Source organism: Tamandua tetradactyla, chromosome 2 (genome assembly GCF_023851605.1).
Source record: "Tamandua tetradactyla isolate mTamTet1 chromosome 2, mTamTet1.pri, whole genome shotgun sequence".
NCBI lineage: Eukaryota > Metazoa > Chordata > Mammalia > Pilosa > Myrmecophagidae > Tamandua > Tamandua tetradactyla.
This window is the reverse complement of record NC_135328.1, coordinates 121197154-121224995: the sequence shown is the minus strand read 5'-3', so window position 1 is coordinate 121224995 and position 27842 is coordinate 121197154. Positions and strand designations below refer to the sequence as shown.

The window sequence follows — 27842 nt, the reverse complement described above, 5'->3', positions numbered from 1 at the left end:
GAATAATGAGTTGATTGGAGACATGTCCAGCAATGTTGAGGGCAAAGTGTAGTTTCATGAATTTATGGCGATCCCAGGTATCCAGCAGGTGTATCTTTTTCCATCAGTGCTCCATGGTTACAGAACAGGTATGGAGAGATCAGATAATGGGATTAATCCAGATGGGATGACGAAAAGGCAGAGGGGCAAGGAATTGAAGATATTGCCAAGAATACTGTTGAAATGGCTTCTGGAATCTAAGCTGGATAGGGAAGACCAAGACAAAGAGGTCTGATGGCTTAAGAAAAAGTAAAGGATGGCTACTCCACAGTAATTCACCATCTTACTCTGTAAGCCTATGTGAAAGCTTCTCCAATTACTCTAGGGAAAAGTCATTATGCCTTTCTTCTGACTCCTAAGGCATCCAAATATATGTATCATCCCTTACTTTATGTGATAGTTAGCTGTATTTATGTCACTTAAGAAATAACTTATTGAACCTATTCTGTGCTATCAAAGAATAAAACAAAACTTATCAGAGCCACACATAGATATAATCATGGCGATGATGATGATGATGATGATGATGATAAAGACGAGTTTATGTATTTATCAGGCCAGGGAGCACTTTAGTGAAGAATTCACTGAGATGTTTGCTGGGAGGAGAAAAGCCAGGTGTTTTGTTTTTTGTTTGTTTGTTTTAAGAGTAAGGAAAAACGTATAATGATATAGCTTTCGCAGTGTGATTATGTGACTGTGAAAACCTTGTGTCTGATGCTCCTTTTAATCTATGGTGCGGACAGATGAGTAAAACATATGGATTAAAAATAAATGAATAATAGGAGGAACAAATGTTAAAACAAATTGAGTAGACTGAAATACTAGTGATCAATGAAAGGGAGTGGTAAGGGGTATAGAAAAAAAATAGGGGGAACAAGGTTAAAATATATTGGGTAGATGGAAATACTAGTGGTTAATGAGAGGGAGGGGTAAGGGGTATAGTATGTATGAGATTTTTTCTTTTTTCTTTCCTTTGCTTGAGTGAGTCAAATGTTCTAAAAAAAATGATTATGGTGATAAACACACAACTATGTGACGATATTGTAAGCCATTGATTGTACACCATGTATGGAATGTTTGTATGCTAAGATTGTTAGTGTTTGTATGTTGTTGTGGCTTGTCAATTAAAAAAATAAAATAAAGCAAAAAAAAAAAAAAGAATAAGGAAAAATTCTCATGGTGGTTATGTTAACTAAGGATTGACAATGTGTACCCTGGATAGGATGGAATGAGTCCTTAGGTCTATACACAGTTGGTTTAAAACATCTCATTGCTCATCAGTCACAAAACAGTCTTCAGTGAGGTCCAGTGTGGATCTAGCATCCAGGTCCCTGCAGCTGGTTAGAACCAGTTGAGGTGAAACACAATGTTGAGTTTTGATATCTCCTCCATAAGTGAAGAATTTTCCTTTTGCAATAACATGCTTTGCTTCAAGTCCTTGAAAGCAAGGATGAACAAGATGGACAATTCCTGCCTTCCCTGGAACTTATAGTTCAGCATGGAGGGCAGAACTGTGATCAGGAAATGATAAAATAGTGCAATAGGTGGGGTGAGGGGGAGGTCCAGATACAATAGAGCCCACAAGGAGGCATGTGACCCTGCTGTTGGGAGCCAGGCCTCCCTCAGACCCCCACGGTAGAAGGAAAAATGCAAGACTGGTGTGCATGGGGAGACCGATGGACTGTTTCAGACAGAGGAAGCAGGGGGTCAGCCAGCCTTGAAACAGAGAGATCTTAGCCTCAAGGAAGAAAGATCTGGATTCTGAGATCATGGAAACCAGGCAGGCTAAGAGCACGGACTCTGGAGTCAGATTGAGTGGGAATCCTGCTCCCCTGCTCCTTAGCTGTGTGACAATGAGAAAGATAATTAACTTCTCCAAACCACAGTTTCCTCATTTATCAAAGAGAATCATAAATACACTTATTCACAAGGGTGTGGTGAGATCAAATGAGATAAGTGGTTTAAAGTTACTTAGGACAATGCTAGGCATGTCATAAGCACTCAACAAATATGAACTATTATTATTTGGAATCAAAGAATGCAAGAAAAGAATGGAATTTTGCATAAGATTTAGTTGTACAAGTGAGGAAGTTCATTCCTAAAAGATTAAGCAACACTCCTAAGGGAGTTGGTTTCTAGCAGATTTGGTCCTAGAAACTGTGTTCTCTTTCGTCTTCTGATCATAAAGAAACAGTTATGTTTAGTTCTTAAAAGCAGGCTTTGGAGTCAGACAGTGCTGGGTTCGTATCCTGACTCTGTCACTTATTAGTGTTTGATGATAGACATGAGAGTAAAGCTGCCTACACTTTGTTTCTTCCACTGTAACATGGTAGGTTGTTGCTTAGCAGGTTGTCATAGTGGTTAAACAATGAGATGACACATGAAAGAAACTTAATATACAGTAGCTTCATAATACTTTTTTTCTTATCTTTCCTCTTGTTTACTAAGACAGAATCTCAAAATGAAGGCATCACATAGAAGCTAGGGCTTAGGTGACCATTTACCATTTACTATGTACCCTATGGTGAAGTAGTCAAGATTTTCCTACATGTGCCTTTGGTTCAGGGCAGTGATCCTGGAGAGTCTACCTAACTCAGTGGGTACAAATTCATAGTCACAGAGTGGGCTGTCTGAGGAAAGGCAAAGGGCAACTTCAGAATGATGAGCCGTTCAGTTGAATTATGGGAGAATTATGGAAATTCAGATTGAAAATATGGGGTTTGGTAACATGCACTGGGTTTAGTCTTTATTTGCAGACAATGACCTGCACGAGGTTGAGATTTTGTTTTTTATTTGCAGACAATGGGGAGCAATGAGAGATTCTAGAGTGAGGGAGTGATGAGTTGAGCACTGGATCTTTGCTAGAAGTTGAGCTGCTCAAATCTAAATCAGGAGATGCCTGTGTCCATATTTGCCACCACAATGGGAGAGAGGATCTGAAAGTGATGACACTGAGGTAAGGAAAGCCAGGAGACAGACCCCTGCCTCTTTTCCCAGCTCCTAGTCTTCCTCAGTTATTATGGTGGATGCTATGATATACCACCCAGGTCCTCAAGGAGGGTGAAGAGTTTGTTCCCTGTTTCCTGGAGTACTGCTGATGGACAGCCCCCAGCTGTTAGCTGCTTTTGGAATGTGCAGGTCTGAAAAGAACTCTCACCCAAGGTTAGTCTATGTCCAATGATAGGATGATGTGAGGGTATAATGTTTTGGTCTCTTTGCCCCAACTCAGGACAATTCTGAAGGTTCACCCCAGCTTCAGAGTTCCCCACAGGGCAGGCTGAGCTCTTTATTGCAACTGTATCATGGCTCACTTCCCCTCCACCCCAAACTGCTGCAATAATCAGCCTGTATCTAACATGATAAGCAAAGTGGAAAAAAGAAAACAAATTTCCGAGGTAGGAGAACGAGCCATTGGGGTGTGGAGTGGAGCATTTGAGGGAACAGGAGGAGTTGTGGACACGAATGTGGAGCTTCAAGAGATCAATAGGTCCAAAGCAGGATGGGGAGAGCATCAAGACCTTGCCATACGAGGAACAGTTGAAGGAACCAAAAATATTAAACTGGAAAAATGAAAAGTTCAGAGAAATATGATAGCAGTCTTCAAATATTTGGCATGCAAACAAGTAAATTCTGGATTAAATTCATTCTGTTGGGTCTCTCGCTTCTGCTCTTGACCCGCTATAGTTCATTCTCACACCATTTAAACCAGATCATGTCACTCTCCAGCTTAAAACCCTCCAAATGGCTTCTCATTGCAGTATGAGTAGAAAGAATCCAAGAGTCTTGTTGTGATCTGAAAGGTCTTTCATCAACTGGCTCTTGCCTCCCTTTCCAATCTTATCTTTTACCACTCTCTCCCTCACCCACCCCTTGAGATACACTGGTCTTCTGCTTGCTTTTCCTTTAATATGCCAGCTGATTTCCAGCTCACGGGCTTTGCACCTGCTGAACCTATTGCTTGTGTTCTAGTTTGCTAGCTGCTGGAATGCAATATACCAGAAACAGAATGGCTTTTAAAAGGGGGAATTTAATGAGTTACTAGTTTACAGTTCTAAGGCTGAGATAATGTCCCAGTTAAAATGAGTCTATAGAAATGTCCAATCAAAGGCATCCAGGGAAAGATACCTTAGTTCAAGAAGGCCGATAAAGTTCAGGGTTTCTCTCTCAAGTAGAAGGGCACATGGCGAACACAGTCACAGTTTCTCTCTCATCTGGAAAGGCACATGGTGAACATGGCCAGGGTTTCTCTCTCATCTGGAAGGGCACATGGCAAACATGGCATCATCTGCTGGCTTCCTGTTTCATGAAGCTTCCTGGGAGGCATTTTCCTTCTTCATCTCCAAAGGCTGCTTGCTGGTGGACTCGGCTTCTCGTGACTATGTCATTCTGCTCTGCTCTCTCTGAATCGCTCTCATCTGCCAAAATGTTTCCTCTTTTTATAGGACTCCAGAAACTTATCAACACTCACCCAAATGGATGGAGACACACCTCCAGCTAATCAATCTTAACAACCACTCTTGATTAAATCTCATTTCCAGGGAGTTGATCTAATTACAGTTTCAAGCATACAGTGCTGAATAGGGATTAGAAGAAGTGGCTGCCTTTACAGAATGGGATTAGGATTAAAACATGGCTTTTCTAGGGTCCATACATCCTTTCAAACCAGCACAGCTTGGAATGTTCTTCTATAAGCTCCTCACTCAACTCTTTTCTTTTCTTTTTTTTTTAGCTCAGATGCAGCTTCATTCAGTGTTTTAACATGATTACTTTACAATTAGGTATTATTGTGCTGTCCATTTTTGAGTTTTTGTATCTATCCTGTTGCACAGTCTGTATCCCTTCCGCTCCAATTACCCATTATCTTACCCTGTTTCTAACTCCTGCTGGACTCTGTTACCAATGACATATTTCAAGTTTATTCTCGAATGTCGGTTCACATCAGTGGGACCATACAGTATTTGTCCTTTAGTTTTTGGCTGGACTCACTCAGCATAATATTCTCTAGGTCCATCCATGTTATTACATGCCTCATAAGTTTATCTTGTCTTAAAGCTGCATAATATTCCATTGTACGTATATACCACAGTTTATTTAGCCATTCTTCTGTTGATGGACATTTTGGCTGTTTCCATCTCTTTGCAATTGTAAATAACGCTGCTATAAACATTGGTGTGCAAATGTCCGTTTGTGTCTTTGCCCTTAAGTCCTTTGAGTAGATACCTAGCAATGGTATTGCTGGGTCGTATGGCAATTCTATATTCAGCTTTTTGAGGAACCACCAAACTGCCTTCCACAGTGGTTGCACCATTTGACATTCCCAGCAACAGTGGATAAGTGTGCCTCTTTCTCCGCATCCTCTCCAGCACTTGTCATTTTCTGTTTTGTTGATAATGGCCATTCTGGTGGGTGTGAGATGATATCTCATTGTGGTTTTGATTTGCATTTCTCTAATGGCCAAGGACATTGAGCATCTCTTCATGTGCCTTTTGGCCATTTGTATTTCCTCTTCTGAGAGGTGTCTGTTCAAGTCTTTTTCCAGCCAAGAATTCTTTATCCAGCCAAGCTGTCCTTCAAAATTGTGTGAGAGATTAAAATCTTCAAAGACAAATAAAAATTGAGAGAATTAGTCAACAAGAGACCTGCCCTACAAGAAATACTAAAGGGAGTCCTGTCTGCAGGAAAAAAAAAAAAAAAAAAAAAGACAGGAGAGGAAGGAGGGCTCAGAATTGAAGAGTACCAGTAAGGGTTATCTAAAGGATGAAAAAAGAGGGAAGGAAAATAATTTATAGATATAACAAATAAAAGCTAAAGGATAAGATGGGAGATTCAAGAACTGCTTTTACAGTAATAACTGAATGTCAATGGACTAAACTCACCAATTAAAAGAAACAGACAGGTAGAGTGGATTAAAAAACATAATCCATCTATACGCTGTTTCTAAGAGACATGTCTTAGACCTAAGGATACAAATAGATTGAAAGTAAAAGGATGGAAAAAAAGTCCTCTGCAAGCTGTAACCAAAAGAAAGCAGGAGTAACTATACTAATATCAGATAAATATCACATCAAATGTAAAAACATCATAACAAAAAGGACACTACATATTAATAAAAGGGACAATTCACCAAGAGGAAATAACAATCATAAATGTTTATGCTTCCAATCAAGGAACTCCAAGGTATGTGAGACAGACATTGGGAAAACTGAGGGAGCTACAGATGTTTCAACAATAAAAATGGGAGATTTCAATACTCCACTCTCCACTATAGGTAGAACAACCAGACAGAAGATTAACAAGGAAATAGAGAACCTAAACAATGTGATAAATGAATTAGACCTAACAGACATATATAGATTGTTACACTCAAAAATACCAGGATATGCATTCATCTCTAGTGCACATGGAACATTCTATAGGATAGACCATATACTGGGACACAAAATAAATCTTTATAAATTTAATAAGATTGAAATTATTTAAAGCAGAGAAACTTAGACTACCTATAGGCATGACTGAGAGTTACTTCTTGAGGACCTCTTTTGTTGTAACTAATAAAGCCCCCAAATCCACTGAACTGAAACAAAATAGTCTTTTTTAAAAAATGCATTCAACTTTTAAAAGCTTTTTTATTGTACGGTATAACATATATACAAAGTAGAGAAATAAAAAAGCAACAATTTTCAAAGCACTTCTCAACAAGTAGTTACAGAACAGATCCCAGAGTTTGTCATGGGCTAACCATATGCTCTTGTCAGATATTTTCTTTCCTTCTAGCTGTTCCAAAATATATAAGGCGGGTGGGCCATGGTGTCTCAGCAGGCAGAGTTCTCGCCTGCCATGCCGGAGACCCGGGTTAGGTTCCCAGTGCCTGCCCATGCAAAAAAAAAAAAAAAATATATATATATATATATACATATATATATATATGTATATATATATGTATGTATGGCTAGAAAGGTTAAATTTTTTTTATCACCACAATCGACATTTTTTTCCTTCTTTTTTTTGTGAAAAATAACATTTATACAAAAAAAGAAATAAATTTCAAAGCACAGAACAATTAGTTGTAGAACATATTTCAGAGTTTGGCATGAGTTACAATTCCACAGTTTTAGGTTTTTACTTCTAGCTGCTCTAAAATACTGGAGACTAAAAGAGATATCAATTTAATGATCCAGCATTCATATTCATTTGTTAAATCCTATCTTCACTGTATAACTCCATCATCACCTTTGATCTTTCCATACCTCTGTTTAGGGGTGTTTTGGCTGTGATTATTCTAAATTTTTCATATTGGAAGGGTTTGTCACTAATATGGGGTAGAATGATATAACTATCTGATGTTCTAGAGAGGCTGGGCCCTCTAGGTTTCAGGACTTATCTGAAGCAGGGACCCATCTGGAGGTTGTAGGTTTCTGGAAAGTTACTCTAGTATAAGGAACCCTTGTGGAATCTTATATATTACTCAAAGTGTTCTTTAGGATTGGATGGAATGGTCCTGGTTGGGGGTTGGCAGGTTATGATAGGTAGCAAGGTCTAACTGAAGCTTATGTAAGAGCAACCTCCAGAGTAGCCTCTTGACTCTATTTGAACCCTCTCTGCCACTGATGCTTTATTAGTTACACTTTTCCCCCCTTTTCGTCAGGATGGATGTTGATCCCACGGTGCCAGGGCTGGATTCATCCCTGGCAGTCATCTCCCATATTGCCAGGGAGACTTTCACCCTTGGATGTGATGTCCCACATGGGGGGAGGGCAATGATTTCACTTGCAGAGTTGGGGTTAGAGAGACTGAGGCCACATCTGAGCAACAAAAGAGGTCCTCGAGAAGTAACTCTCAGTCATGCCTATAGGTAATCTAAGTTTCTCTGCTACCTACATAAGCTTTACAAGAGTAAGCCTCAGGATCCAGGGCATGGCTTATTGATTTGGGTGTCCCTAAAGCTTGACACAGTATCAGGAGATTCCCTGATGGTAAAGTTTAATAGCTCCATATTCTTTCTCCCATCCCTCAAGGGACTTTGCCAATTCTTTTTGATTATCTGCTTAATTTACTCTAGGATGTATCCAGGCATTAAAATAATCTATACAGGATTAAAGGACCGCTTTCTTATTCTGGGTTCCCTGTGTTTCAGTTGTTCAAATGAGCTATACAGATAGGTTGAGTTAGATTATGTGCTACAGAAAATTTCAGTTCTAGACCAAATAATGGAATATTTTTTCAATGAAAGAGGATCCCTAACTTACACCTTACATAAAAATTAATTCAAAATGAACATAAAAGCCAGTCCCATAAAACTTCTGGAAGAAAATACAGGGAAACATTTTCAAGATCTAGTAATAGGCAGTAGCTTCTTAAACTTTACACCTAAAGCACAAGCAGCAAAAGGAAAAACAGACAATGGGAATTCCATAAGATTAGAAGCTTTTGTGCCTCAAAGGACTCTGTCAAAGAGGTGAAGTGGCAGCCTACTCAATGGGAGAAAATATTTGGAAATCACATATCGGATAAAGGCTTGACATCCTGTATACACAAAGAAATTATATAGCCCAATAACAAAAAAACAAACAGCACATTATAAAATGGAAAAAGGATATGAATAAACACTTTTCTGAAGAGCAAATACAAATGGCTAAAAAAGCACTGGAAGGGTGGGCCACGGTGGCTCAGCAGGTAAGAATGCTTGCCTGCCATGCCCGAGGACCCAGGTTCGATTCCCGGTGCCTGCCCATGTAAAAAAAAAAAAGAAAAGAAAAAAGCACTTGAAGAGATGCTCATTTTCATTAGCTATAAGGGAAATGCAAATCAAGATGACAATGAGATATCTCATACCTATAAGAATCAGTGCTATTAAATAAACAGAAAAGTACAAATGTTGGAGAGGATGTGGAGAAACTGGAACACATTCACTGTTGGTGGGAACGTATAATGGTGTAGCTGCTGTGGAAAACAGTTTGGCAATTCCTCAGAAAACTAAATATTGAGTTGCCCTATGACCTGGCAATACCAGTATTCAGTATATACCCAGAAGAGCTGAACGCAGTGACATGAACAGACATTTTTACACCAATGTTCAAAGCAGTATTATTCACAATTGCCAAAAGATGGAAACAATCGAAGTACCATCTACAGATGATTGGGTTAACAAAAGTTTGTATATACATATGATGGAATATTACACATCAGTAAGACGAAATGAGGTCCTGAAGCTTATGATAACATGGATGAACCTTGAAGATATAATGCAGGTACTGTATGATTTCACTATTATGGCTCTGGTAAAGATAGGTCCTAAGGGTACAACAACTGAGAAGCAGAATGGCGAACTGTGATACATTCATATGAAGGAATAAGGTGCAGCTTCAAAAAGGAAGAACACTGAGAGGCATGCAATGAACTGAATAAACCTTGAGGACAATATGTTGGGCAAAATAAGCCAGAAACAAAATAGTAAATAGGCTAAGGTCTATTTCAGAAAATACTTAAAGAAAATTAGAGCCTAGATTATAAGCTGTTACAGCAGCCACACTTAGTCTGAAATTGTAAACGTATTTTTAGATTCTGAGAGGACGAGCCGTATTTCTATCAGCTGGTATTTCCCTGGAGCTCTGAGTAGCTCTGTGACACCTAAGACCCAGAAATGCAGTGCTGCAGCCCTGAAAGTTAGCATAGCTACATACAATAACAGTTAAAGTAACTGAAAAAGAGATCAAGCCTCAATTAGAGTTAAAAATGAAGCCAGTCTGGTTGGGACTAAGGCAAGTCAGAATACAGGGTAAAAGGTGGTAGTGTGTGTACTCTTCTTCATCTACTGTAAGAAACCAAAGGCAGAGAGGTTTATTGTACCCAGGACCTAAACTTTCTGTAGCACACAATCTAAATCAACCTGTCTGGATAACTCATTTGAACATCCCAAACTCCTGGAGTCCAGAATGGAAATGAGGCCTTTAATTCTGTATACCTTAATGTAATACTTGGATATATTTCAGACTATTCTGGGCTAATTATTAAAAAATATTGGTAGACCCGGTGCCTGCTCATGAAAATAAAAAAATTATATATATATATATATATATATATATATATATATATATATGGAACAATTAAACTTCCCCATCTGGTTAACCCTGTGTACCCTCTCAACCTTTGGGGACTCACAAGAAAATAGTCCAAGCCCTGGATTTTGAGGCTTGCCCTTATGAAACTTATTTCTGTAGTGGAGAAGCTAAAACTTCTTATAACAAGACCTAAGAGTTGCTGCTAGGAAACCTCTTTTGTTGCTCAGATGTGGCCTCTCTTTCTCTCTCACTCTAATCCCAACTCTGCAAGGAAAATCATTACCCTCTCCCCTAAGTGGGACATGACATTCATGGGTGAGAGTCTTCCTGACCACATGGAATATGATTCCCAGGGATGAGCCTGGCCCTGGCATCATGGGATGGACAGCAACTTCCTGGCCAAAAAGGAGAAGAGAAGTACATCAAAGTAGGGTGTCGGCTGGTAGAGATTAGGTGATGTTGATAAACTATTCTGGAGGCTGCTCTTGTGCAAGCTTCAGTTCGATAGTGCTGATTGCCCAAGTTTGCTAAACCCCAACCAACATCACTCCTGTTAACTCTTAAGAATGCCTAAGGCTTGAAGCGAGACTCTATAAAAGTTTCATGCACTTAAAAAAAAATGGTGCAGCCACTATAAAACAGTTTGGCAGTTCCTCAAAAAGTTAAATATAGAAATATCATCTGACCCAGAAATTCCACTCCTAGGTATACACCCCAAAGAGCTGAAAATAGGGACTCAGACACTTGCACACCAATGTTCCTAGCAGCCTTATTCACAATAGATGGAAGCAACCCAAGTGTTCATCAACAGATGGAGAGACAAAATGTGGTATGTACACATACAACAGAAGATGATTCAGCTGTAAAAAGGAATGAACTTCTAACACACGTGACAACATGAACGAACCTAAGACAGACATAAAAACATATTGTACGACACCACTTGTACGAAATATCCAGAATAAGCGAATTATAAAGACACAAAGTAGAGTAGAGGCAACAGGGGCAGGGGTGGGGAGGGGAGAAGGGGAAGGTATTACTAAACAGGTGCAGAGTTTGTGTTTGGGTGATGAAGCCCTTGGTAAGTGCTGGGTACTTAGCAAGTAACTAAATAAACATTAGCTCAAAAGTGACAGCTGCATGAATTTCTATCTCAAGTTCCGCTGCCACAGAGGTCAGAGGAACCGGGGAATTGCTCAAGGAAGGGCCACACAGTCAGAAGGACTCTGTCATAAGCAACCATCTGCTATTTCTTTCCCTGTTGCGCGAATCACGTGGACAGGGGAGAAAACAAAGAAGTGACCTCAGTTCAGGAGGTGTGGAGGTGGGTAGGAGGGGAAGGACGCAATTCACTGTCCACACTGCTCCTTTCCAACTTCCTGCCTCTGACATAAACCAGAGACAGCCTTCCTGGGTTGGAGCCAGGTGATGAAACAGGTGATCACTGTTTCTTTACAGGATTTAGAGCTGTCACAAAATCGGGGATACCACACCCACCACTCAAGTCTGCAAGATTGTCTGCAATCGGAGTGTGTTTTGTGATGAGAGCAAAGGAGCAGTCACAGAGGGCCGTGGCCAGTCCTGCCATGGGGGAGAGTGGTGTGGAAGGGGCAGGAGAAAGCGCCATGTGTGCAGACCACGTGCAAGGCGCCCGCCTCCCTCAGGGGCTGCACCTGCTCCTGTCTCTGGCAAACACCTGGGGAATGGGCTTCCTGCATGATGACCCCGCCACATTGTGAACGGGATATCATTGCACAACTGGTAAATATAAACGAGGACATTGATTCCAATGTCCCTTCGACATTCCCTCTCTTTTTTAAGCAATTTATTGAGATAACCTATATCAAATTTTCCATTTTAACTGTTTTAAGTGTGCAATTCAGCATCAAGAATTGCTTTCATAATGCTGTGCCACCATCATCACCATCCATGAGCAAGACTTTTTCATGACCCCAAACAGAAACGCTGCACCTATTAAGCAATAACTCCCCATTCTCCCTGCCTGCACCTCCGCCCCTGGTAACCTCTAATCTACTTTCTATTAACTTGCTTATCCTAGCTATTTCATGTAAGTGGAATCATACAATATTTGTCCTTTTGTATCTGACTTATTTCATTCAGCATAATGTCTTAAAGATTCATCCAAGCAGTAGCATATTACAGAACTTCATTCTTTTATGGCTGAATCATATTCAATTGTTTGGATGTTCTACATTTTGGTTATCCATTCATCCATTGATGGACACTTGGGTTGTTTTCTTCAGCCCTCTTTTGATGGCAAGAGAACTTAATTCCTTCTGTTCAGATGAAAGCAACAGTTGATGTTATCCACATCATAACAATGCAAACATGTACATACCATGTGCTTACCACATGCCAGGCACCATCCCTACACACTTCAGTGGCATTTCTGTACAGTCCTTACATCAACCCTACTAGGTGGCTATATTCAAGAGCCCCACCTGACAGGTGAGGAAACTGCTGTTCAGAGATATTCAGTAACCTGCACAGATTTGCACAGCCAGTAAGTGGCAAGGTCAACTTTAGAGCCAGGAAACCTAGCTCCAGAGTCTATGAACTTAACCATCTCGCTAAGTGGCCTCACTCCAAAGGGGAATGTTAGGCCTTGTGGGTGCTGGCTTGAGCTGTCTATCATTGTGGATGACTGTTGTAAATAACTAGAAAGGGTCTCTTCCATGTATTTTGTGCCCTCTGCATCGGGCTCTGAGCATCTCATTTCATCCTCAGGATAACCCTGCCAGCTAGAACAATCACTCTTTCACAGACGAATACACCAGTTTTGTAGAGATTGGGTAACTGGCCCAAGATGTTCAGGCTAGTAAGGGCTAGAGCCGGAAATCCCACAGGCCTGCCCAACCCAAATTCTGAACTCTTAAAGAGGTTAAGAGTTACAAGACTTCATTCTTTTATGGCTGAATCATATTCAACTGTTTGGATGTACTACATTTTGTTTATCCATTCATCCACTGATGGGCACTCGGGTTGTTTTCTTCAGCCCTCATTTGACAGCAAAAGATGACGTAGGCACCATCCCTACACACTTCAGTGGCATTGCTACAGTCCTTACATCAACACTACTAGGTGGCTACATTCAAGAGCCCCACCTGACAGGTGAGAAAACTGCTGTTCAGAGAGGTTCAGTAACCTGCACAGATTTGAACAGCCAGTAAGTGGCAAGGCCAAGTTTAGAGCCATCATCATCTTCTCATCAGGGATGATGTCCAAGAGATTCAAGCTTCAGAAGGGTTGGGTTGAACTAGATGACTTTTACAGTTCTAGCCAATCCAAGTTACTGAGCATCTTCATTTCCTTGGCTGCTCAAGCAAACACCATGCAATGAGTTGGTTTGGACAATTTGAATTTATTGGCCCACAGTTTTAAGGCTAAGAGAAATCTAAATCAAGGTATCATCAGACAGATGTTTTCTTCCTGAAGACTGGCATGTTGGAGCTGGGTGCTAGCAATCCTTGGTCCTTGGCTTGTCAGTCAAATGACAATGCACATGGCGGCCTTTCCTGGCCTCTGTATTCTCTTTCAGGTTCTGTTAAATTTCAGCTTCTTGCTCCCCATGGCTTTTTTTCTGCCTGAATTTCTTTCTGCTTACAAAGAACTCCAGTAATAGGATCAAGATTCATTCTTACTGAGGTGGGTCACACCTTAACTGAAGTAGCCACATTAAAAAGGCCCGACTTACTATGGGTTACACCAACAAGAAGGTATTACATTTAAGACCATGTTTTTTTGGGAGTACATACAGCTCCAAACCATCACTCTAAGGGATTAGAAATCTGAGATGTAAATGGGCAAACCCTTGAATGGAGTGGCTATACTAGTTACTAGGCCAAAAGCATTAGTCATCACGTTGCAGATTTTATATTTAAGGAAATATATCTCTTCTAGACATTTTTTTAACATTCCATGCTACTTCTCCTGAAAAGTTGCATGAGGAACAAAGAGCTAAGTGCAGTTTGTGCTGCCTCAAGCGGTCTGCCCTCTCTGCAGTGGTTATCAACACCCCCTTGGAGAGACAAGTACTGTCTTTCCTGGTGGTACCACCACCTTCTCTTGTAAGCCTCCCCCATGTGACATTCCTGGGCACCCTAGATTCCACCGACGAAATTCAGCAGTTTTCAGTTTTCATCTTGATTAACCCATCTGCAGTTTTTAGCACAGCCATCACCCCCTGCTCCTCGACTCATGGGCTTCATCTGGCTTTTGGATGCCACCTCTCTTGATTTCCAACCTACCCCTCCTTGGCAATCTCTCCCAATCTCATGGCTCAAAACAACTGAGGTTTTCCAATGTATACCTCCAGCAATGACCTCTCCTCTGAACTCCAGACTCATAAATCCACCTACTTGGCAGTCACTTGGATGTCTAATGGGCACTTGAAACTGAGTATGTCCCAGAATTAGTCCCTACTCTTCAGGTGTCTCCAGCATACTCCCCTCCTGGTCTTCTCCATCTCAGTTAAGGGCAGCTCCATTCTTCTCCAGCCTTTGAATCATCCCTGACTCCCCTTTCTCACACATTTCACTTGTCAAAAAATCCCATCAGCTCCACTTTCAAACTATGCCCAGAATCCAACCATTTCTTATTACCTCCATGGCTACTTTCTCTGCCCAACCCCCCACCATCTCTCAGTAACCTCAGGAGTATCTGTCCTCTCTCCTCTTTGGATTAATCTAAACACAGTAGCCAGAGTAATCATGTAAAAACATCAGATTAGGTCATGCCTTTCCTCTACTGAAAACTCTCTAATAGTTTCCTTCCTACTGGAGTCAAGGTAAAACCTTCCACAGGCTCCCAGGCCCTATACCACCATCCTACCATCCATGACCTTATCTCCTCCCTTTTGCCCCTTGCTAGCTCTGTTCCAGCTACAGTGTCTCCTGGCCATTCCTCCAACATGCCACACCCTCTCACCCCAGGGTCTCTGCACTTCCTTCTCTCACTGCTGAAAACATTTTTCTCTAATCTCCACTGGCTCCTTCCTCAGGTCTTTCAGTTCTTTGCTCAAATGTCACTTTCTCAATAAAACCTCCCTGACTCCTCTATTTATCTCTTCCTCCCCAACATTCCCCATCTTCCTTTCCTATTTTGGTTTCCTTTATAGCACTAACCCCCATCTAACATATTAGAGCTATTATTTAGCTTGTTCATTGCCTCTTTGTTACAAAGTAAGCTCCATGAGGGCAGGAGTTTTAGCTGTTCTGTTCAGGCTCTATCCCCAGTTGCTTACGACAGTGACCTAGTAGGTACACATACTAGACAGCACATAGTAGGTGCTCAATAGATGTTATGAACTGAATCAGGGCATGACCAGCCTTAGGGCAGCACTTCTGTGGTTGCAAAGCAGTTAAGGGATGGGCTGTGGAGCCTCAAGGCCCCAGAGCTACCATGGATTAGCCGTGTGGTAGGTAGGAGGCGCTTTTCTGTCTCTGCAACTGTTTTGCTTTTCCTCTGCAAAAAATGCAGGTGCTGAAAGTTAAGATTCCCTGTAGCCACCCCCCACCTTTTTTTTCTTTCTTAATTTTACTGTGGTAACATAAAACAAAATTTTCTATTTTAACCTTTTTTTTTTAACATGGGCAGGCACTGGGAATCAAACCCAGGTCTGCGTCATGGCAGGCAAAAATTCTGCCTGCTGAGCCACCGTGGCCTGCCCTATTTTAAGCATTTTAAGTGTATAATTCAGTGGCACTAATTATATTCACAATATTATGCTGTCATCATCACTGTCCATTACCAAAACCTTTTCATCACCTCCAACAGAAACTCTGCACCAGTAAAGCAAAAACTCCCCATTTTCCTCTCCCACCAGCCTCTGCTAACCTCTAATCTGTCTCCATGCATTTGCTCATTCTAGATATTTCATATAAGTGGAATCATACAATATTTGTCCTTTCGTGTCTGGCTTAGCTCATAAACTCAACGTAACGTTTGAACGCTTCACGCACGTTGTGGTATGGACCAGCACTTCATTCCTTCCAACAGCTTTCAAATTATAGGACTCTATAAAGAGGAAGAGGCCTGAATTAAGGATTCACACCTGGGCCATCAGGGCAGGGGCATCCACTTCTGAGGTCGGTCAGAAAAACCAGGTAAACAAGCCCAGCAGGGGTCACCGGCGATGGAAGGGCAGGGGGCGCTGCGACCCGGCCACGCTGGGCTGCGGGGATGGCTTCTTCACTTACTAGCTGTGCAATACTGAGCGAGTGACTTAACCTTTCTGAACTTCTGCTTTCTAGTTTGAAAAATACAGAAATCAATCAATCAGTCAATCACGACTGTACCTCTCGGGCAGGACTGTTGTGAGGACTGAAGGAGATCAGATGGGCGGCCCCGAGTGACGCTCCACAAACGCAAATGGCTGTGCTCCGCCCACACCGAGGCGTGTCCGGGCGACTGCGGGGTGCGGGGAGCCAAGAGCACTGCAATATCAGGCAGTTTGAGTGAAATCCCCGCGGGCGGGGTTGGCGTGGGGGGCCTGGGAGGGACCCGAGCGTGGGGGGCGGGGACTCGGCGCCTATAGGCTCCGCCAAGACACACCCCTCCGGTACGCCGCTTGGACCAGGTCCGCTCTTAACGGTGCAGACCTTCGGCGCGCTTGGGTCGAACTCTTGCTGCCTTGTCGCCGCCTGCACCTGCCGCCCAGCGCGCCCCAGTCGGGTCCCATCATGACGGACCAGGCGCCCTTCGACACTAATGTGAACACCCTGACCCGCTTCGTCATGGAGGAAGGCAGGAAGGCCCGCGGCACGGGCGAGATGACCCAGCTGCTCAACTCGCTCTGCACGGCGGTCAAAGCCATCTCCACCGCCGTGCGCAAGGCGGGCATCGCGCACCTGTGAGTCAGGTCTCCGGCTGCCTGGGGTCGCGTCCTGTCTGTCTGTCTGTCAGGCTGGGGATCTCCGACACCTGGCTCTCTGGCCACCTGCTGTCAGCCTTCGTCTCTCTGACATCTAAGAGTCTCTCACTCTCTCTGATAGTTCCTCTCTCTCCAGAAGCCTGCTTAGCCGCACTCAAACCCAGTCGTCCACCCTTAACCTTGGAGGGACCCAACTGGGGGTGTTGGGGGTGGGGTGGGGCGAGGAGAGTCTGTCTCCCAGGTCGAAACCCGCACCATCCTGCACCCCTTCTACTTGGACTGAGCAACCTGCCTTGACAACATCTCTCAGCTCCTCCAGATGCAACAGACTGGCCAGGGATGGCACGTGGCCGGCCCAAGTGCCCCATCCTAGTCTGGGATCATCTCACACAGGAACGTGTGGAGTGGATGCCTTACTTTCTGGTTCTCTTTTTTGGGATTGGAGTCCCAAGTCAGGTTTCCAACCCACTATCTCTTTGACTCTAAACCCGGGCAGGTGGGAGGGAGCCTGCCTGCACAGAGCTGCAGAGCTGTTTTCATGCAGTGTTCTGGAGGCTGGCCCTGCCTGGGGCAATTGCTGTGTTGTCCCACAAACACAGAAAACTCACCCAGACAGGTTAAAAACTTCTATCCAATGCAGTAATGGTGTGTGCAGCCCTTGCCCAAAAGCTGTGTGTAAATGAAAGAGTTTTAAATGAGCTAGGCTATGAATGTACCTCAGTTGTTGGCATTCCCAGGAATTACTTAGGAGGATCCTCTTAAAATGTGGCTGGGGGTGGGGCCTGAGATTCTGCATTTCTAACACATTTAGAGTGTTCTACTTGTGGGGCCACAACTCTAAGAAGCAAGGACTTACGAGGCATGGTGACTCAAAGGGTACCTTCTGTGAAGTTTCCTGTAAGTCACACAAATACCTTCTAATTTATCCTGGTGCACTAAATTATTTTATTGACTGGCCGTTGCTGTAACTGAAGGGTCCCTGGGTTTTCAGATTGCCCACACTGCTTCCTAACATTTCTCATGATTATGAGCATTGTTTTTTAAATGATGCATGATGCTCATAGCTGATCTAAAAAAAAGTGCAACCTTCCTACTTTGGAATGCATTTTCTACATTTATTAAAACGGCCCCTCTCCCTACACACACACACACACACACACACACACACACACACACACACACACACACACACACACACACACACACAAACTTCCTGCAACCTGGATTCCTTTTCAGGCAGCCCGTTTGGTACCAGAGTATGGGCTGGTAGAGCTAACTCTTCAGAAAGGAGCGCAAGATCACATGTTTATTTTCAGATATCAAGCAGGGTAAGAGAAATTGGAACAGGTATAATAGAAAGGTGGTAGCTCGTTACTAATTTCATCTTTGACCTTTCTTAATAACATATTTCTAAGGATTCTTTGCTTTAGGAAACATGTTCAGTTAAAATCTCACTTCAGATTTCATTTTCGAGTATCGGTGGCCTCATGACTGAGAAAAGGGAGCTTTTTTTAAAAAAAGAACTTATCATGTCTTCTATTTTTTAAATGTTTCAGTACCTTTCAGAAACCCATAGAGTCTCAGAAACTCAGGATATGTTTTGAGGTGTATCTTTCCTATCTTCTAAGTAACCTCAGTGTTTTCTGATTGCTTTAATGTTTTTATGAACTCTGAACACTTGGAGAGAGGTGTGTTTTCCCTGATCAGATAATGCCTTCCTTGTGTATATGACTATGAGAGTGGATTCTGGACAAAGGGTGCTCATTTTAGCTGCATGAAATATGTGTATTTTTAAACTAGATAGTTGTGATTAATTGTTGTTACTATTATAATTTAATCAAGAAATTTCATTCACTGACAAAAATTCAAACCATTCAAAAAACATAAAGCAATAAGTGAAATTTGTCCATTCCCTGGATTTTCCACTGTTAGTAATGTATGAGTTATTTTTCCCAGATATTTCTTAATAATCAGAAAAATTTACACATGGACATATATTTTACATATGCTTACATGTAAATATCAAACAAAATGGGATCACACTTAACATACATTTCTGCAGTTTGCTTTTACCATTCAACAGTCTTATAATGAGCATCTTTCGCATCAGGACATGTAAATCTACTTCCCCCCTTTTAAAGGCTGTGTAATATTCCACTGCCTGGACCTATTGCAAAGTTATTTTATGACTGTCTTTGGGCATTTAGGTTTTCACTAGTATTTGCCCATTATAAATAGCATTGTACCCTTGGAACTGGTGTCAATGTGTAGTCATGATGGTGGCTGGTGGGAGAGAACCAGAAACCTGTGCACTTAAATACTCCTTTGGGAAAGGAAGAATTTGGCTCTTCTCCATATGACATGTAGTCAGGCTGGCAGCAATCAAACATGATCTCGAGTCAGGCCTCCAAATTACATTCATTACAGGCTTTGATTTCCCAGATGAAAAGCCCAGAGTGCCTGCAAAAAGATTGTTAGTGCTGGGAACTTGCCCTAGAAGGATATTCACCCAGAGGGACAGGATGATGGCAGATTTGCAGTGACTTCACAGAAACATGTTTAAGGAGCATGACGATGACATCTCATCGAGGAAACATCAGAAATTGAGGCGTACAGCCAGATTTCCTTTCTCTCCATCTCTCATTTTTGCCTACAGCTGCCACTTTCATAGTTCTAGTAAGATGTTCATGGAATGCTAGAGTTTTACAATGAAAGAGACTTAGATGTCACCTAGTCCTGTCCGTCCTTTTACAGCTGAGGACACCCACTGAAGGCCAGGGAAGGTGTGACCTGGATGTCCCAGAGCCCCAGCTCAGGGCTCTTTCTGCCACACCACATGTTTCTTCCTTTGTTTTTAAGAAATCACTGACAACTCACCAAACTCTAAATCTCATCATTAATTACATCTTTGACGTGAATTCAGAACTGTTTCCCAAGGAGCCATTGCCCTTTGACATACATGTTCCTGGAGTCTTAACTAGGTGTTCCCAGGCTCTCTTCCACCCACTCTCAGGAGAGAAGGTATGCAGATGCCAGCGACCGATAGCCAGGCTTCTGGTTCTTTAATAAGAACGCTTAGCGGCCCGTCAAGTCATAAAGCAGATCTGATAAATTCATGGTTCGTATGTCAAAATTCCGGGTGTTCCCCCACTTCTTCATTTTCATTGCTTTGGGGGAAAGCGGTTCTCTGGTGGCTTCAGCTTTTGCTTTAGGTTTGTGGAGTTGACTTTCCTTTGTACATGTTTCTGAATACACTGAAGAATTTGGTGGTTCCATTCAATTCAACAAAATGTTATTTAGGGGCTGCAAGGGTAGTTCAATGGTAGAATTCTTGCCTGCTGTGCAGGAGACCCAGGTTCGATTCCCAGCCCATGCACTTCCCCCCAAAAAACAAAACAAGCTGACAAAAGAAAGAAAAAACAAATGCACAAAAATTCAACAATTGGTGCAGTAATAACAGGCTACTCACTTGGAAAAAAGAATGAAGTGTGACCCCTGCCATATAGCATACCAAAAAGAAAAAGTTATTGAACACTCACAATTTACAAAGTTCTAGAAGAGACTGAGACATGAGAAAGACACAGTGCTTATTCTGTAGAAAAATAAGATGCAGAGTGAGTTACGACACACAATAGAAATTCTGATAGAGAATCTCTATCAGAGGTGCCAAAAGACTATATCATAGAGGTGTCCAAAATACTATGTGGGTGCTTACGATTGTGAAGGAAGAGGTGCATTTGAAATAGACAGTAAAAGGTGGTCATAATGCCTGATGGCTAGAAAGCATTTCAGGCTGACAGTTATGTAAGCAAGGGTACTGAGTTGGGAGTGATTCTTTTTGGAAAAATTGCTCATTCAGTTTGAAGCGTAGGGTACACGTGATGGTGGATTGGGGAGGGGGGCTGTTAAATTGCGAGTGGATTGGGGAATCATCAGGTGGCAAGGGTGAATACTTGATACTCAAGGAGCTGGTCCTAGGACTGAGAGAAGGGCCATTAAAAAATGAGACAAAAACAGAATTCAAAAGGAGGAGCAGGTTTGGGGAGGCTGGAAGGGTGAGACGATGTTTCCAACATTTTGGAAACTTTGAACTTGACATGTTAGAGGGCTATCGCAGTTGGAGATGATGTCCTGCAGTTGGACATGCCAGCCTGGAACTCGGACATGAAAAACTACAGATTTGGCTGGATTTAGGCATATTTGCCCAGAGGCGAGAGGAAGAAGAAAAGAAAATCGGGACTGGGTTTAGAGGAGCAGGAACATGCAGGGCTTAAGAGCACAAATTCAGAGAGAGATGGATCTGAGCTCGTATTATTCCTATCTCTGCCATTTGATTGCCGGGAGGATCTGGGCAGTTAACATAACATTGCTGAGCTTCAGTTTCCTCGCTTGTAAAAAAGAGATAACTGTAGTTTCATCCTCAAATTGCTGTGAGAATGAGCTGTGTTCATTAAACAGGTACCACATCCTTACTGTCACTTTTCCTAGGCTGAAGATGACTTTTTTTTCTTTCTTTCTTTTTTTTTGCAAACTGATAGTTCTTTCAGTTATTTTCCTTTTCATTCCATAATAACAGCCCACATGCATACCAACAGGAATATAGTTCAAGCTAGAACATTACATATATAAATGATATTGCACCAAAAGGTTGGTTAGGAAACTTGCCCCACTTCTGCTCACGTGGTGTTCAGAAAAGCTGTATTTAGATACAGGATGCTCTCAGCTGTCTGGCAGAAGAAAATAAGAAATAACTTCAGTTTTAATTTTTGGAATTAGGAGTCAGCTAATATATTTAAGCTGATCTTCAAATTTTGTAGTTTAAGATAGTGTGAAAATTGTAGAAATTTTACCAGATTTTTTTCCATGTATGAACATAGATTTTACCATTTACTGCAGACCCAAGACCATATGTTTTTGGGTCGGCTCTACTTCCATTACAGACTCTCTTCCTGTAAGATCATAAAGCACAATACAGTGTGAAGAATCCAATTTAAAAATTATATGCAGCAGCCTGTGTCAACACAAAATGCTTCCAACGAGGAAGGAGAATAGCCCAAATATGGTGTTACGGGGCTCATTATGTAAGAAGACTGATTGGGTAAAAGCAGCACAAACACATTGAAAAGAGGAGAAAAATCACGCCTCAACAGTCACTCCAGGCCAATGTGATGTTTTAGGTTACCCAAATAACCCATGCGAAATTTCAAAATGACTTTGGAACAGTTCAGTATCTCATCTTCACCTACAACACTTGAAGCTTAGGAATAGCAAGTGTCTTATAAAAGCCATGAAAAAAATTGTTTGAAAAGAGCTACAGGTGAAAATCTGCTTTCAAAGAACAATGGATACCTTTATAGGAAATGTTGACATTTAACTTGCAAGAGCGAAATTAAAAATTAAATGGTATACCCTGGTGAAAGACGCATCCAAAATGAACTATAACCTTGGTTTCCCAACTGTGTAATGAAGCTACTGAAATAACTTAAAAGCTCCTGAAGATATTAAGAGCACTCTAAAGTTGTGATACAGAAAAGCAATCCTAAAACTACTGTGGCCAAAATGAAAACACTTATGACCTGCATCAAGGAGGAACTCAACTCACTACTCCAAGACCCGTTCTTCTGCTTTGGCCCAACTCTCCAATGATTCTAGAAGCATTTCCAATAGAAAGACATATCGAACACATTTAATTACAGGGCAATACTGAGAGAGAAATGAGGATTTGTTTAGGGCCTTGCTTCTACTGTCATTTAGGGGTTTAGGACTATTCCTTTATCTATCAGCTTTTAGGTGTTTAAAATGACAACTTCCCTACACGAAGTCCCCAGATTACTATGAATCTCTGGGAGAGAATGAGAGATTACTTTCGAGTTCAAAAGATGTGCTCTAATACGATGGGATATTCTGTGAAAGGTGACTGCAGAAAGAGCAGCCTGTTAATCAGTTATAATACCAAGATGTTACGAAGGCACTTCAGAACTTTGGGTGGCTCTTTTGTTTGCATTCATGGGCAAGCATAAAACTGGATCCTCAGACAGTATTTGCAGAAATATATATATACCCTTTTGGCAGAAGGAAAGCATTTCATGCACCGACACCTTTTAATGGCTCTTTAAGACAATAAAGAAGCTTCCGCACACCAAAATGTGACCTATGTGGCTCAGCAGATACCTAGCACAAGACTTGACTCACAGCAGCTCTGTTACTTAGTCCCAGAGTTTAAGATGGGATGTTGAAGATACTGGTGATGGATAGCTAACTTCTGACAAGCTATGGAGCTCTGATTCTGCAGGATTACTGACCATTTCTGCTATAACACGTTGTGAAATAGCACTGGGCACGTTTATCAGGCATGTCCAGTAACCAGCCTTGAGTGACAAAAGACTAATACGTGCTACCCTCAAACGTTTCTGTGTAGTTTTTGTCTAACTTGGTTTTAGGAACTAGTTTCCAGTTTTCATTATTTAACTATAGGCTTCCCTTTAAAAAAAAACAAAACCTTCATTTAAAGGTTGCACAGGTGGTTCAATGGTAGAATGCTCGTCTTCCATGCAGGAGACCTGGGTTCGATTCCAGGACCATGCACCTCCCCCCCCAAAAAACCCAAAACTTCATTTACATATCCTAATCTGTACTAATTACAAAGGAAAAATTGGTTTACAAACAAAAACAACTTGAAAGTATTTAATAGGTGATGTTTTATCCATTCAATGCAGTCTCTCTTTTTTTTATTATTTTCATAATTTTCCTATAACACATGCACAAACATAAGATATCCCTCCCCCCTCTAAATGCAGAGTATCCCAGATTTATTTTATATATCTTGACTCCTCTTCTCCATAAAGAGTGAATTGTGACTTCCTTTCCATAAAAGAAACCTAGCCAGCCACACACTATTCTGTTTGCCCGTTGTCAGCCCAGTAAACACAAGCAAAGGTTGGGGTTTGTGACCTTTGAAAGGTGCTGTGGTTGGTGCCTCTTCTTCAACGTATTTCTGAACTGACCCTTGGACATTCAGGGCTGAATGAACAGTTGATCATTTACCACGAAGCTGTCAATCGATAATAAACAAGAGGCCACTTCTCAGTATTACTTGAGTCATAACGAGTAAATAATAACCTGCCTCCCTTTTTCTATAGTCGGACGTTATGAAAAGGAACTTTCCAACTTGGATCTTTCACCTGCTGTGGAAAGCACTACCCTGCTTAGGCTTTGTGGTATAGAGCTCAGGAAGAAAAGGACTCCTAAATCAGTTAGCAAATTAAAGAAGTCGCTTGAGAGTTCTTCCCGAAGTGTGGCGGCTCCAACTCCAATCCTTATGTCAAGTGCTGTGCTTCAGAAATGTTAAAAACGACTTTCTCCTGCTCATTTTAAATCCGTGTGTCAAGTACACAGACTTTGTGGCTGTGAAATGGCCCCTTCCAACTTAGGTTTCAGAAATCAGATGCATGTAAGAAAAACAATGCTAAAGATTGAATCCGCATTTTTAAGGATTTAGAAAATGCTTGCCAAGTTAATTTATCTTTTTGATGAGTTCCCTATCATGTGAATTAAAATGAGTTTATAGCTTTTTCAAAAGTTCATTGAGGTTGACAGTAAAAGGCGAAATAGTATAGATAGTTTCTCAAATTAATTTTTGCCCCCCAAATCCCAGAAAGAGAACCTTTATGTCTCTGGGTTTAATAAGGAAAAGTCCCAGGGGCTTAATCCTAATGAGCTGCTTTCCCCCACTAACTACTTGCACCACAAGGTGAACTAATTTGAAGTGAAATGTCATTTGCATCTCAAATCAAATAATATCCTCAGTGAGATTTTAGTTAAATGTAAAACTTCGAGCACTTTTTCTTTTTGTTGCCAGCTCCCTGTGACAACAGTTTTACCTTGGCTGTTTTCCCAGAAGTTGCCAGCAAAACTGGTTTAGTGGTTCTCTCCCACTCCTGCTCTACCAGGATCAGTCAATATTTATTTAATGGATGCCTGTGGGGCTGTCATTTAGGGGTGAGACTGGGCATACCAGGTGCATCGTGGATAATATGTCTCCTACTTACAAGACCTATTCAGAAACCATCAACCTGGGAGGCCAGGCAACTGGATGGAAGTCACCTGATCACTAACAGGGAAATGCAGAATTTGAACCCAGGTCTTTCTGGTGCCTTTTTTTTTTTTATGAGTGCATGGACCGGGAATCGAGCCCAGGTCTCCTACATGGTAGGCAAGAATGCCTACCACTGAGCTACTCATGTACCCCTGCTGCTTGTTCCTACTAGGACCCAACCTTGCTGCTTAACACGGGTGTATTTAAGCCCAGGAGAATTAGAGGTGGGGATGTAACATTAACTAGCATTTCTTGAGCACTTACCTATCTACCAGGCACTATTCTAAGCCGTTGACCTGTAGCAACACATTTACTCCCCCTCTCTGCACACTGTGAAGTGATGTTATTATATGCCTGCTTTACAGATGAAGACCCTAAGGTCAGAGATGCTAAGTGACGTGCCCAGGGCTACTTGGCATGTGACAGAGCTGGGATTTGAGCCCCAGAGGTCTTGAGTCAGAGCTATGGCCTTGACTGTGATACCCCTGTCTCCTTATCTGGCTGGAGGCACAGCTATTTCCACTTGTCTTGGCACTAAGTTGGCATAGCAGGCACAATCTTTTATCAAGGGAGTAGGTTGGTCTGGGTCTTAGATGGTGGGAATTATGAACCCACCAATACCAGTAGAGTCTAGTGGAGTTTATCATCTTCAATATTTGGATTCCTTTATTACTCTCTCTAAATTCATTAATTCCCTCAAAAAGTGTTTATTGATCACTTAATATATGCGGGTCTTGTTCTAGGTGATGAGGATATAAGGTGAACAAAATGTCATTCTTCCAGCTCAAGAACTGACAGGTCTTTTCTTCTCCACAGACACATTCAAATGGCCCCTGGGTACCACATATGCGTCATAATTTCAGTCCTCTCAAGAGTTCATGTCATCTTTAGCCAGTGCCCTGGGCTTTAGCTTCAAACCTTACCAGAAAAAAAAAATCTGGCTGCCTATAAGAACTTAAGCATGTACATCAGTCCTCATGTCGAGGTATGCATGTGGGAGTTTTCACCTCCCATCTCTATGCTGGCCCAGTGGGTGAGGTGCCCGAACCCAGACCTCTTCAGCTCCTGACATTCTTGTGCAAACAAGGTGGGCAGAGTCTCTGATGTGCAGGTTGTAGGTAGCATTTCCAGGGCTAGTAGCCAAGTCTGCTTTTCCAGTGGCTCCTGGAAAAGAGTGGGTCTTCCCTAAGACCATGAGGAAGTTGCCTCCTGTGGGCTCTCCTGGTCCTCTGTGGCTGGGAGTTGGGAGAATAGACCCTCTCCCCAGTGGCCTAGGGGTCACATGACGTTACTGATGCCTGAAAGTGCTCTACCCCTGGCCTCCTGGAGGTGCTCCTGAAGTCTAGGGGTTTTTCAGCTTCAGATTCTGTTCCCTGAGTCATCATCCCTCCTCATCCCTGTGGGACCAGCCAAGTTAGTGAAGAGGTTTGCATTTTCTAGGTCAAGATAGAGAGGTAGATTGATTCCTCTAGTGCTGTGGTTTTATTTCCAGAAGCTACCCCTGGTCAGCAGGAGTGCCCATTAACTGGTGATAGCTATAACAGGAACAAGATGAGAACCCACTATAATAGCTCTGGTTTTTCCACTAAAAAAAACAAACAAACCATTTATTAAAATTACTCAATATGTTATATCTAATTATTGTATTTATTTTATAAACTTTAATCAAGATGCAGCCTAGAATGTGATTTCAAAAATATAAATTTCTATATCATTAGTCTCTCACCATCATTTCTCTCCTGTTTTCAAGAAAACAGAATCGTACTATTCGAGAGAACCCAGGATTTTGGGTTGCAATATATCCAAGTTCAAGTTAAGATTTTCTTGAAAACAGAAGATAAATGATGGTGAGAGACTAATGACACAGAAATTTATATATTTTTTTTTTTTTTTTTAAAGGAAAGACAGAGAGAAGGAAGGAAGGATAGAAGGAAGGAAGGAAGGAAGAAAGGGAAACATTTTTAAACATTTTCTTGTTTTATTGTATTCTGTTTCTCCGTTTTTGTTACATGGGCTGGGGCCGGGAATCGAACCGAGGTCCTCCGGCATAGCAGGCAAGCACTTTGCCCGCTGAGCCACCGCGGCCCGCCCAGAAATTTATATTTTTGAAATCTAGAAACATTCTAGATTGCATCTTGATTTAAGCTTATACAATAAGCAAATTAATTAGATATAACATACAGAGTAATTTTAATAAATGGCTGGGGTATTTTAGTAGAAAAAAAAATGCTCAGTCAAAACTAAATGCTCTGCCTCTGTGTTGTCAGCACCCTGATACTACTGGATCATTTTTCTGGGGAGAGGGAGTTAAGCCTAGAGGTTTACAACTTGCTCAGCTCAGCCCATTTCTTCAAGGATCTAATTCATTTTTCTCTCACCATTGATTGTAAGGTACTTTTGGCTCCAGGAGAAAGCTTTTTTTTTGACAATGTTGTGCAATACTTTCCCCATATCCCATTAATCTTGTTTACTGCCTTCTTCTGACTCCTGGGGGCAGCAAATTGGGAATTGATCTAAAAGGGAGGCAGGTAATGTTTAGGAGGCCACTGCTCAAGTCCCATTGAGAGGTGGTTGGTGCCATTCTCTCCTATCCACAACCACAAAGCACCATTCAAACCAGAACAGGGCTTCTGTTTCCTGCTGGGTTCCCCAGAAGTCTATCTAGAACTTCAGTTTGTGAAGCACAATTGATTTGTTCCCTGAGCAAAGGATTCCCAGCCCTGGTTCAATGGATCAGAAGGCCACATCTACCATTGAT

At 41.8% G+C, this 27842-nt stretch overlaps 1 protein-coding gene across 3 annotated transcripts in view; it reads left to right on the top strand.

Annotated features, from left to right (window-relative positions):
• The first annotated feature begins 2448 nt into the window (after positions 1–2448).
• Positions 2449–27842, top strand: part of FBP1 (fructose-bisphosphatase 1) — a 53668-nt gene continuing 28274 nt past the window's right edge. The window contains exons 1-2 of one of the 3 annotated variants that reach the window (XM_077148675.1): positions 2449–2531; positions 2839–2995. In XM_077148675.1, coding sequence (XP_077004790.1) covers positions 2985–2995 — 11 coding nt within the window. In that variant the 5' untranslated portion in view covers positions 2449–2531; positions 2839–2984. Of the gene's footprint in view, positions 2636–2838; positions 2996–16638; positions 16969–27842 lie in introns of those variants that run through there. The other 2 variants (XM_077148674.1, XM_077148673.1) reach the window with 2 other exon arrangements.